This window comes from Eretmochelys imbricata, chromosome 2, assembly GCF_965152235.1.
Source record: "Eretmochelys imbricata isolate rEreImb1 chromosome 2, rEreImb1.hap1, whole genome shotgun sequence".
Classification (NCBI taxonomy): Eukaryota; Metazoa; Chordata; order Testudines; family Cheloniidae; genus Eretmochelys; species Eretmochelys imbricata.
Window position 1 is genome coordinate 146,426,897 of NC_135573.1, and position 13,055 is coordinate 146,439,951.

Consider the following 13,055-nt stretch of genomic DNA (forward strand, 5'->3'; position numbering starts at 1 on the left):
AAGGGGAAACCTTGAGGACTTTCAATATTCACCAGAAAACAACCCAAAGAAAATATTGTTCTCATTAAATAGTAACAAATGACCATTGTGTATCTTTACCATCATTACCATTGTGTATCTTACTTCTAGCTCCATATTCCAAAACAATTACATTTATGAACTTGAGCTACAAGTAAATCACAGTACGGCTAATAATTAAGTTTCAGAGTTTGATGTGAAATTTTGAAAAGTAATTCCTTCTTACCCAAATTTAAATAAACACAAAGCAGGAGGATAAATCAAGAGAAGAACAAATACTAAGGACTGATTTAATGAGAACCATGAAATACAATTTTAATTACTGAGTAAATGGCGCTAACATTAGTATTTTACAAACTTAAGACTGAATCTTGTTTTGATCAATTCAATGAGGATAAGTAGTGCAGCTGGGCAAGAAATGGTTTCCCTGTTCTATGAAAGTTTTTTAAATTTCAAAATACTTTTTCCATTTTGCATTGGGACAAAACTAAGACCTTTCCAAAAATCCCCAAAAACCAGTTTTTCAAAAAATCAAGAGATACTAGCCCAGCCTAAGGTTAGGACATGTTCTAGTCCCTTTGTCTCCCATGTCCCATGTGAGTGCCATAATCACCCATATATAAAGCCAGTCTCTCTCTCTCTCTCTCTCTCTCTCTGGTCCAATGAATATTTAATTAGTTATACAAAGTGGAACAGTTCTAATAGGAGAGATTCAGAGACACCAACTTCAGAAAAACCCATAGCTTTGTGGTTATGAGACTCATATGGGATGTGGAAGTTGTAAGTTCAAGTCCCTGCTCTGAATCAGGCAGAATAAGGACTCGAACCTGGATCATCATCTTCCCAGGAGAGTGGCCTCACCATTGAATTATTGGCTATTCTGGAGTCCATCTCTCTGTTTCTGTCTTTTTGATCAGAAAATCCATCCTGGGAATCTAAGAAACATTTCCCAATGGAAGTTTTGCTTAACCTGATACCTTTTCATAAACATTTGTTTCAGTGAATTGCAGTTTCTGACAATAAAACCATTTTGTCAGAAAATTTCTGACCAGCTCTAATAAACAAAGAGACAGCAGTGTGTCCTATCAATCAAGGCAGAAATAGTGCGGGAGGGCTCACTTTGCTGCACCTGTGCAGTGTAGGGTGCCCATTGCAACTGAATTTCAACATACACACTACTTAAAGTCTATGCATAAATGAACACGCTAAAAGACATAAAAGGCAAGCTAGTATTTTAGCCCACCTTAACTCCCACCTGTACTGCTCTTTGAACTCTATAAAAGGGTTCTGCCTGCTGCTTGTGCAAGCAGGGGGACAGGGGAGTTGGTCTGGCAGTAGCATAGAATAGGATTTAACTTTAAATGTATAAGACAATTAAATATTAACTTACACAAGCACAGCACATGAACACAATGATGAAAGATTCAAGAACTCCAGATGTTCCAACAATCCACGTCAAACGTAGGAAAAGAATGACTCCCAATATATTTTGCAAGCAGGGAAGGTACACACCAATAAAAGTGCCCATACGTGGAGCCTGAAACAAACAAAATATAAATTCCACCTAGAATATTTCTTCCCAAACAAAAGACCAGGTATCTTAACACCTCATCCAGCAAATTCACAATGACTTGTAACAAAAAGTCTTTTTTTTAGTAAGGAGTGAGCAAAAACTGAGTGAAGACCTCAGTATTTCTAGTTTTATAGATAACATTACAGCATTTAAAAAAAGATTCTAGTTTTATAGATAAAACACAGCATTTAAAAAGAAATAGAATACCTTTTATGCACTAAGATAGTCTCTGTTAAGAATTAGGAGGAGACCTTAAGGTGAGACAGATCATCCTACATCTGCCTGCCATGAGGTTTCTCGCAGCTTCCTCTGAAGCATCTGGTGTTGGCCTCTGTTTGAGACAGGATGCTGGACCACAGATCTGATTCAATATGGCACATTTGTTAATATTTCCTTTATTTCATTTTTGATGCTCAGGGATCAAAATTCAAAATCAAGCCAGATGTTAAAAATATAAATGACAGTTCTCTATTCAGGCCCCACTCTGAATCCCAACCTCTGTCTACTTTTCTGTAGAAGTGCTCAGCTGTGAAGCAGTTAACCCTGACGTTTACACTGGCCAGGTTTTTCAAAACCACAAGCCTAAGGTTAGTCTCTTAAGTACATATTTAGGCTTCTAAATAAGACATCTGATTTTCAAAAGTACTGAGCACCTAACACATCCCACTGAGGTTTAAATCTTCCATTTTTAAAAAAAATTAAACCATTGTCAATATGTAACTCCAGTCATTCAGACTTGTTGACTGTACCTTTGTTCTGTAGGCACAATGAGAGACCACTCTAATGGTTTATACTTGGAAAGTTTTCTTCACTTCTATAAGGTCTAAAACAACTGGGTATTTGTTATTTTTTGTTTTTCTGGGTTTTTTTAATTAAATGAAAGCTTAAATTCCATAGAAAATGATGACACCACTGTAAAGTGCTGGTACTTCATATCACTGTATATCAGCTCAGTTTGACTTCTCAATTAGGCAGCCTATTTTTGTGTTTGGTCTGGTAGATTAGATTGTCAAACATGGAATAAAGAAATAATTTCACTTGATATGAACAAGTCAGTGAGCCTTTATTTCTACTTTAAACACAGATATTTTATCTTTTTAAATAACATCTATCAAATAAAATCCAAGGAAATATAATGAGTCTCTGTCAAAATCTTAGAATTCTAATTACTTTCACTTTGACCCAAAACACACCATAGAACGGAGTGTAGCAAGAGAGCCAAGACAACTGAGAACAAGAGAGAAGAGAGATCACATATAACAATAAAGAAGGAAGGGGTAAAAAAATATAATTAGACCCCCCATGTTTACAACCCAAAAAGTTAAAAAGTCATAAATCATATGATTTTTAAAGTAATCCCATGCATTTTTTTAAAAATTCAAGAAATATAATGTGTAGTTGGTTTATCAACATATGTATGAAGACCTTGTTTTATTCCTCTTTTATGTAACCTACAGCCTTGTATAGACATGATTTACATTGCTGCCACTCGCCACAGCTTAGAATACATAAATGGACCCCTCTCTTTCACCATGTCTGCACTAGCGAGCTTACAGCGGCATAGCTGCACCAATGCAGCTGTGCCACTATAAGATCGCTCGTGTAGCCACGCTATGCCAATGGGAGAGAGTTCTCCCACTGACATAATTAAACTATGAGCGGTGCTAGCTATGTTGGTGGTGGTGGGGGGGTGGTTTCACATCCCTGAGCGACATAAGTTATACCAACAAAAGTGTTAGTGTAGACATAGCCTTTGTGTAATGATGCTTCTAATCAGTTAACAAATGTTCCTCAAGGCAATATAAAGAGCCTAAAGTCTTGTCTACATTAAGGAATTTTTTTCAGAGTAGCAGCCGTGTTAGTCTGTATTCGCAAAAAGAAAAGGAGTTCTAGTGGCACCTTAGAGACTAACCAATTTATTTGAGCATGGAGCTTTCGTGAAGCTTATGCTCAAATAAATTGATTGGTCTCTAAGGTGCCACTAGTACTCCTTTTCTTATTAAGGAATTTGTTTACCAGTATAACTACATCAATTTAATTACACTGGTACAAACCCAGTGTTGATGGGCTGCATTATGAAATGGTGTGGCTAATACCAGGGTAACCAAATTAAAGTACACTGGTATAAACCTGACCTAGAACTGGTGTAGCCTGTCTATATTAGTTGTTCACACTAGTCTAATTAAATCAATGTTGTTATATTAATGCATAAATTCTGAATGTAGACAAAGCCTAACTCTCCTTAATTTTCTCTCCCACCCCTCCACTTCCTCCAACTCTCCATTGACCTTTCATGTGCCACTTCCACTGTACTCCAAGCTCATGAAAGCTCAAGAAAATTATAAAAACAAACTAGGATTATGTAAACAATAGTTATGTACAGTGCAGACTTTTAAAAGAATCTGTTTTCCCCAGGTTATCTAAATACATCGCAATGAGAAAAACATTTAAACTCATACAACAATCATTACCGTCATCAGAGAAAAATGACAAGCATCACACAGTTCTGTAGCAGATGCAGAGATAGAATTCAATGCTGAAGTATGACATTCACTTCCCTTAACCATAAGACCATCCTTTCTCTACCTGCAGTCCCCTGCCTTATTCACCATACACACCTTTCAACTTCAGCAAATGAAGTAGGAGTACTACAGACAACACCCTCATTCACCTACACAACCCAAATTCATTCCCAGTGCTCCATCAATTCTGTACACTGAAAGAGGCAGGGTCTGTGGAGAAAGCAGTATATGGTCATGTAATTAAAGACTGTATCATAATATATACACAGAAGGGTGCCTAAGTAAGTTTGCATAGGTATAAGTCAGAAAATAGAAGTACAATCCAAAGGAAGCTAATAGAAATTAGTATAAAGTATGGAAGATGAAATGTAAGAAAGAAATTATAAGGCTAAAATGGATAATTTTTGTGTGCATACATTATACAATCATAGAACCATAAGACTTGAGAGGGCATTTAGTCCAATCCCCTGCACTCAGGCAGGACTAAATATTATCTAGACTATCGCTGACAGGTGTTTGTCTAACCTGCTCTTAAAAATCTCCAGTGACAGAGATTCCTCAATCTCCTTAGGCAACCTATTCCAGTGCTTAACTACTCTGACAGTTAGGAAGTTTTTCTCAATGTAAAACCTAAATTGCCCTTGTTCCATTTTAAGCTCTTGTCTTTTTGTCCTATCCTCAGAGGTTAAAGAGAACATTTTTTCTCCCTCCTCCTTATAACAACCTTTTATGTACTTGAAAATTATTATCATGTCCCCTCTCAGTCTTCTCTTCTCCAGAATAAACAAACTCATTTTTTTCAATCTTCCCTCATAGGTCATGTTTTCTAGACATTTAATCATTTTTGCTGCTCTTCTCTGGACACTTTCCAATTTGTCCACATCTTTCCTGAAAGGTGGTGCCCAGAAGTGGACACAATACTCCAGCTGAGGACTAATCAGCACAGAGTAGAGTTGAAGAATTACTTCTCATGTCTTGTTTACAACACTCCTGCTAATACATCCCAGAATGATGTTTGCTTTTTTTGCAACAGTGTTACACTGTTGACTCATATTTAGCTTGTGATCCGCTATGACCCCCAGATCCCTTTCCACAGTCCCAGGCAGTCATTTCCCATTTTGTACATGTGCAACTGACTGTTCCTTCCTAAGTGGGGTACTTTGCATTTATTGAAGACCATTTATCCAGTTTGTCCAGATCATTTTGAATTTTAATTCTATCCTCCAAAGCAATTGCAACCCCTTCCAGCTCGGTATTGTTTGCAAATTTTAAGTGTACTATCTATGCCATTATCTAATTCATTGATGAAAATACTGAATGGAACTGGACCCAGAACTGATCTCTGTGGAACCCCATTTGATGTGCCCTTCCAGCTTGAATGTGAACCACTGATAACTATTCTCTGGGAACAGTTTTCCAACCAGTTATGCACCCACCTTAAAGTAGCTCCATCTAGGTTGTATTTCCCTAGTTTGTTTAGGAGAAAGTCATGCAAGACAGTATAAAAAGCCTTACTAAATTCAAGATATATCACATCTACCACTTCCCCCCATCCACAAGGCTTGTTACTCTATCAAAGAAAGATATTAGGTTGGTTTGACAGTTTGTTCTTGATAAACCCATGCTGACTGTTACTTATCACCTTATAGTCTTCTAAGGGTTTGCAAATTGATTGCTTAATTATTTGCTCCATTATCTTTCCACGTACTGAAGTTAAACTGACTAGTCTATAATTCCCTGGGTTTTCCTTATTTCCCTTTTTATAGATTGGCACTATATTTGCCCTTTTCCAGTCTTCTGGAATTTCCTCCATCTTCTATGACTTTTAGAAGATAATCACTAATGGCTCAGATATCTCCTCAGTCAGCACTTTAAGTATTCTAGGATGTATTTCATCAGGCCCTGGCGACTTGAAGACATCTAATTTGTCTAAGTAATTTTTAACTTGTTCTTTCCCTATTCTGGATCCTACCTCATTTTCATTTGTATTCACTATGTTAGACATCCAATCACCACCAACCTTCTTAGTGAAAACCGAAACAAAGAAGTCATTAAGCATCCCTGCCATTTCCACATTTTTGGTTATTGTCCTTCCCCCTCTCCCTTCTCCATACCCTCTCCTCTCCCCAGCCCCTTGAGTAACGGGCCTACCCTGTCTTCCTCTTGCTTCCAATGTATTTGTAGAATGTTTTCTTGTTACCCTTTTGTCTCTAGCTAGTTTGATCTCATTTTGTGCCTTGGCCTTTCTAATTTTGTCCCTTCACCTCCCTGCTTTTCTTGGGGGGGGGGAGGGCTTGTTTTTATACCAATTCTAGGAATCTGGGTAACAAGCAAGATGAACTGGAAATTCTGATTGATTAGAAGAAACTTGATGTAAGTGACACTACTGAAAACTGGTAGGATGATATGCATGATTAGAATGTTAAAATCACTGGTTATCACCTATTCAGCAAGGATAGTAGGTAAAAGAGGTGAGTGGGGAGGTGGCACCCTACTTCAAATATACCATTACTTGATTTAGACTTATTAATAACTCAGATCCACAAGATATTGAATCACTATGGGTCAATGCGCTAACTAACAAAGCTAAGGCAGAAGTACTGCTGGGGAACCTGTTGCAGCAGTGGTTCTCAACCAGGGGCATGTGTACTCCTGGGGGTACGCAGAGGTCTTCCAGGGGGTACATCAACTCATCTAGATATTTGCCTGGTTTTACAATAGACTACACAAAAAGCACTAGCGAAGTCAGTAAAACTAAAATTTCATAGAGGCAATGACTTGTTTATACTGCTCTATATATTATACACTGAAATTAAGTTTTCTGCATTATATAACCTCTTATTTATATCAATTTCTATCTTTTCCCATCTGTAATATATTGCTTTTTAATTTCTAATTTCTATCTTCTGTGACAGACCCAGACTGGTCGGGTGCAGGAGTCTGGTAGAAGGAAAACACACTGGAAACTGGATGAGTAGTTTTCTGTTTCCTGAGCGACCAGGGCAGGCCAATATTTATATTCCAATTGATTTAATTTATAATTTTATAGTAAAAACGAAAAAGGAAGCAATTTTTCAGTAATAGTGTGCTGTGACATTTGTGTATTTTTATGGCTGATTTTGTAAGCAAATAGTTTTTAAGAGACGTGAAACTTAGCAGTACTCAAGACAAATCAGACTCCTGCAAGGGGTACAGTAGTCTGGAAAGATGGAGCGCCACTCTGTTACAGAACACCAAATCAAACCATACAACAGGATGAGTTACTCCTTAAACAGCTGTTTGCACTGGATGGAATAAAACCTGTGCTGTTGTGGGGGACTTCAATTTGGAAGACATATGCTGGAGTTCCATGCTGCTAGTTGTAAATGATCATTAAAGTTTCTAAAAATTATAGATGATCATTTTCTAACACAAAAGGTATTGGACCCAACCTGAGGTTGCTCTGTTTTGGACCTCACGATGATGGATAAAGATGAATTAATTAACCATTCCTTCAAAAGGGATTATTTCCCAAAGCTGAGGAAAACTATGAGCAAAATGGTTTGGGGGAAATTAGGAATAAAAATTAGAAGTTGAAGCTCTTTAAAATAAGTTTAGTCGATTGTGAAAATCCACAATTCTACAATCAAGAAAAAAGGACAATTTTTCTGGCTGAATGTGTCTGTGAAGTGTGGCAGGGCATCGGCTTTGCCTCGGGGGGTCCTGCGCTTCTAGGTGGTTAGGATTTGCCTCAGAGGTTTTTTGTGACCCTCAGTGTAGCCTCTCTCCCCTCTCAGAGGCAAGGGTTACAGCTTACTGAGCCACCTTCATCGTCGGCCAGTCAACGGGTTTGGTGTAAGAACCCTCTTTGTCCCTGTCTTCCTACTCAGGGAGCATTTGTGTAGAAATGTGGGGTGGGAGACGCAGACCCACCCTCTTCTCCAGGTTCCAGCCCAGGGACCCTAATTGACAGTGGCAACAAGTAGTTTTCCTATACTACCGGAGCTATAGCCCTTCCCTGGGCTACTTCCCCAAACGGCCCCGCCTAGCACCCTCCTTGGTACCTGACCATGCTTGTTCTCCCGGCTCTTTTACTGCGCACCTTCTTACTTCTAGTCTTCCCACAACACACCAGCTTTCTCCCAGCTCCTACCAGCTGGCCTCTCTGAAGGGGCTTCCTTTTAAACTAGTCCCAGCTGGTTCTAAATGGGCTTCAGGTGATCTGATTAGCCTGTTTCCCTTGATTGCTTCTATTGGTTCCACGTGTCTTATGGAGTCTGCCTGACTTAATTGCTTCTAGCACCTTCCTGACTGCTCTGGCCCCTGCCCTGGTCGCTCAGGAAACAGAAAACTATTCATCCAGTTTCCAATGTGTTTTCCTTCTACCAGACTCCTGCACCCAACCAGTCTTGGGTCTGTCACAGAAGACAGAAATTAGAAATTAAAAAGCAATATATTACAGATGAGAAAAGATAGAAATTGATATAAATAAGAGGTTATATAATGCAGAAAATTGATATGGGAAGCTAAAGACACAAGAGAAAAATCCATAGCTAGTAAGATTAAGAACAATAGGTGGATTTTTTTAAAATATATTGGGAACAAAATAAATCATAGGAATGGTATAAGTTCATTACTAGATGGAGAAAGTAAATCTGTTAATGATGCAGAAAAGGCAGAAGTGTTCAATAAATATTTTTATTCTGTATTTGGAAAGAAGCAGGATGTTTTACTCATATCAAATGAGGATGATGAAGTTTTTTCTAGTCTATTAGTAACTAAGAAGGATGTTAAACAGCATCTACTAGGGATAAGCATTTTAAAATCAGTAGGCCCACATAAATTGCACACACAAGTCCTAAAAGAGTTGGCTGAGAAGATCTTAATTTTTAACAAACCATGGAATACCAGAGACATTCCATAAAACTGGAATAGGGTTAATGTTGTGCCAATATTCAAAGGTGTCAAGTGGGATGAGCTAGGTAGTTACAGGCCAGTTAGACTGGTATCAGTCCTGGGCAAGATAATGGAAAAGCTGATAAAGAATTAAAGTATTGGAATATAATTAACGCCAGTCAATACTGTTTTACGGAAAATAGATCTTGTCAAATAAGATCTTGTCAAATAACCTCATTTCATTCTTTGATGATATTTCAAGTTTGATTGATAAAGACAACTGCATGGGTGTAATATACTCAGACATTTGTAAGACATTTGTTTTAGTACAGCATGACATTCTAATAAAGAAAGTATTAAATAATACCAAGAGCATACATTGGCAGAGTGGTAAGCAGTTATGAGGACAGGTTAGTTAAACAGAGCAATCTGGATCACTTGATGAGCTGACCCCATTAAACATCTAGGAACATCTAGTTAAATATCTAGGAACAAAGAATTCACGACACACCTACCAGATGGGGGACTCTATCCTGGGAAGCAGTGACTATGAAAAGGATTTGAGGGGGCATGGTGGACAATGAGCTGATCGTAAGCTCCTAGTGCAATGCTGTGGCAAAAAGGACTAATGGGCTTCTTAGATGTAGAAACTGGGGAATATTGAATAGGTGTAGGGAGGTACTCTTACCTCTATATATTGTACTGGTGAGACCAATACTGTGTACAGTTCTAGTGTCCACATTTCAAAAAGGATGTTGAAAAATGGGAGAGGGTTCAGAAATGAGCTGCAAAAATGATTCCAGGGCTTGAAATAAAATGCCTGACAATGAGAGACTTCCAGTTTAATCTGTTTAGTTTATAAAAATGAAGATTGAGAGGCAACTTGATTACAGTGTATAAGTACCTTCATGGGGAGAAAATACCAAGTATTAAACAGTTTTTTAATCTAACATTATAAAGGCTTAACAAGAACCAAGAACTGGAAGCTGAAGTCAGACAAATTCAGATTAGTAACAAGGCACAAATATTTAATAGTGAGGATGATTAACCATTGGAACAAATTACTAAGGACAAGCGATAGATCCTCCATCTCTTGAAGTTGTCAGATCAAGCCTTTTTGGAAGATAGTCTTTAATGAAACACAAGTTATTGAGCTCAATACAGGGGGTCACTGGGTGAAATTAAATAGCCTCCATTATACAGGTCAGACTACATGGTCTTATGGTACCTAAACTCTATCCAATTACTGTAAGTTAAGTAACCTTTCTTTCTTCGAGTGATGGTCAATCACTCATTCTCCGCTCATAGAGTGTAGAGCGCACACTTTGGATCATCTGTTTCCAGAGAGCCCAGTCTCCTGCCAGTATTGCGGCTTGCTCTATATTAAGGCTGAGGTGGGCCAAATCAGAATACATGACATCACTCCAACATGTGCTGTCCACAAGGTCTTTTCCATCCAGCTTTTGTTGGATTGAATGCATAAAGCTGGCAGGCTGGTATGAACTCTAGCATACAGAGCAGATGTCCCAGCCACCTGAGCCAGCACTAAGTCACTTGGGAAGACAATGGAAACTGGTTGGTTCAATGCCTCACATCCTTGTTTGTAACATGATGAAACCACCATATGCCTTCAAGATATCACTGCTGTTTCATATTAAAAGTATCCAACTGGTGCATTTGTGTCTCTGTTGTGGCCCAGATTTCAGAGCCATACAAAAGGACAGAAGTCACTGCTGCTTGATAGATATGCATCTTAGTTGACACCACAGAGGCTTCCAAAGAGTGCGCATAACACTCAGAGCTTTTCTGATTTGATGTTTCATGTCAGCAAGGCAACCTCCCTCCGTGGTGACAATGGAACCAAGATACTCAAACGAGTCAATGAATCAAACTTCTTCTCCATCAATTACGATGGGCACGGGTAGAGGTTCATCAGCTGCTTTCATCAGTTTGGTCTTCTTCCATCTGATTTAAAGACCAAACTGTGACATTACCCAGGATACAATCTGGACTGATGGACAGCTGTGTCCCCATAATTCTCCATCCTGAGGTGCCTTTTACACCACTTGCCTGCTCACACACAGCCACCAGCATGTAAATCACTCCCAGCTATACGGTATGAATGCAATAGCCAGCCACCCATGAATTATACAGCCGGGCAACAACAGCAAACTCCCAATCACGGACTTTCCCCCAGTAATGTGCATCTTGTACTGCCCAGCACCCTCCAGGACAATACAAGCTCATATAAAGTCTGTCATTTCATTAATAGAAAATGATACGCCCATTTCCCAAACACTTCAATCCAAACACACACTGGTTTAGATAAAATAATAAAACCAGTTTATTAACTACAGAAAGATGGATTTTAAGTGATTACAAGTAATGAGGCATAAAAGTCAGAATTGGATACAAAGAAATAAAAGGTAAAACGCATACTAATACCTAATGTAACAAGCTAAGTGAACATAAAGCAAAAGTCTCTCTCACCACATGTTTCAGTCGGGACCCTTCTCCAAATTCAGTGTTACCATCTTGTTCTGCGGGTGTTGTTGTTGCCATGAGCAGAGAGAAAGGGAGGAGAGGTAATCTGGGGAGTTTTTTTGCCAGCCTGGAAATTTTTTGCTCACACCCTTTTTCCTCCCAAAGAATGGCCGCTTAACCAAGTGATAGTCCATTTGATTTTGTTGACACCTGACTGAAGCGCCAGGTTGTCTTTTGTCTCTGATGAATTGGTTTATGCCTGCTTTTCTGAACTTGGAGCATGTCTCAGTAAAGTTGTACAGTAGAATCTTATAACTTTTCATACAATATGGCCACACATATTTTACCAGGACAATAATGATCAGCACATTATGAGTTTTCAAATGATACCCCCCCAAGGCATACTTTATACAAAATCCATTATAGTTTTGTAAAAAGGGTGAACATAGGGATACAGACTGTCACACAAGCCTATTTCCTTCTTCCATAAATATATTCAGTGCACTGATGAGATTAGTTCATGAGGATGCAAACGCAGCCCTGTCATCCCCATTTTCAAGGTCTATTATATAGAAATCATGCACTGCATGGTCAATTACAGTGTTGAAAAGATATGGGGTAGCCATGTTTCCTTGATGGATGCCACAGTTGTATTCAAACCAGTTGAACATCCTAGTATCTAACCAGAAACAGCTCTCACTTTGGCAATGCATTTCTATTAGAGGCTGAGGAGCTTGCCAGGCACAGCAGCTTCCAGGCCGAGCCAAAGGGAGCTATGATCAACAGAGTCAAAGGCAGATTTTAAATCAATTAAAGGCTATATACACCTCATCCTTCCTGCGCAGAAACTCTTTAAGCTTTTTCAATAATTTATCTAATGGTAAAATTCTGCTCTGCAGTTGATCAGATGGGCACAAATCTGGCTTACTGTAGAGGCCATAGATTGCTTATGTTGGGTTTAACATGCTCAGGAAGAACCACTGTGAACAATTTGTATACCAATTAAATGCCACGATTGGTGACGTTCTGATGTATTCCAATCACCATGCCATGATGCCATGGTGATTGGAATACATCAGAACATCACCTTTCCATTTCCAAAAAGAAAGAATAATTCCACAGGACCAGTAGGCAGGTAGTTTCTCCTTAATCCGTATTTTTTTGATAACATGGGTCTGCCACTCCAAGATGGAATCTCCAACATGCTTGGTTAGCTCAGTAGCTATACAATAAACGCCAGCAGAACTTGAGCTTACAGGATGTGCTTCTAACCTCCTCAACAGTGATATCCTCTACATTACATATGGGGTGGTTACTCCACTCTTCACATCCTGCTGGAGCTGGGGAGATTTTATGGGGTGGTTAAGAAGCTCCTGAAAGTGTTCTGCCATCTATTCACACATTCTTCCTACGTGTGGACTATATTACTGCATCCATTGCCGATAAGAAAGGTGGTGTTCTGTGGACCAACTTTTAAGGTGCACAATTCTTTATAGATAGCATCATAGTCATTTTTTGCCAATACAGCTTCCATCAATCAAGCATTATTTGCCTAAACATCTCCTAGTCCTGCTTTAAAACTG

At 38.8% G+C, this 13,055-nt stretch overlaps 1 protein-coding gene across 1 annotated transcript in view; it reads right to left on the reverse strand.

Annotated features, from left to right (window-relative positions):
• Positions 1-13,055, reverse strand: part of SLC12A7 (solute carrier family 12 member 7) — a 315,751-nt gene that overhangs the window by 137,309 nt on the left and 165,387 nt on the right. Inside the window, exon 4 of the mRNA XM_077809176.1 lies at positions 1,409-1,555. Coding sequence (XP_077665302.1) covers positions 1,409-1,555 — 147 coding nt within the window. The remainder of the gene's footprint in view (positions 1-1,408; positions 1,556-13,055) is intronic.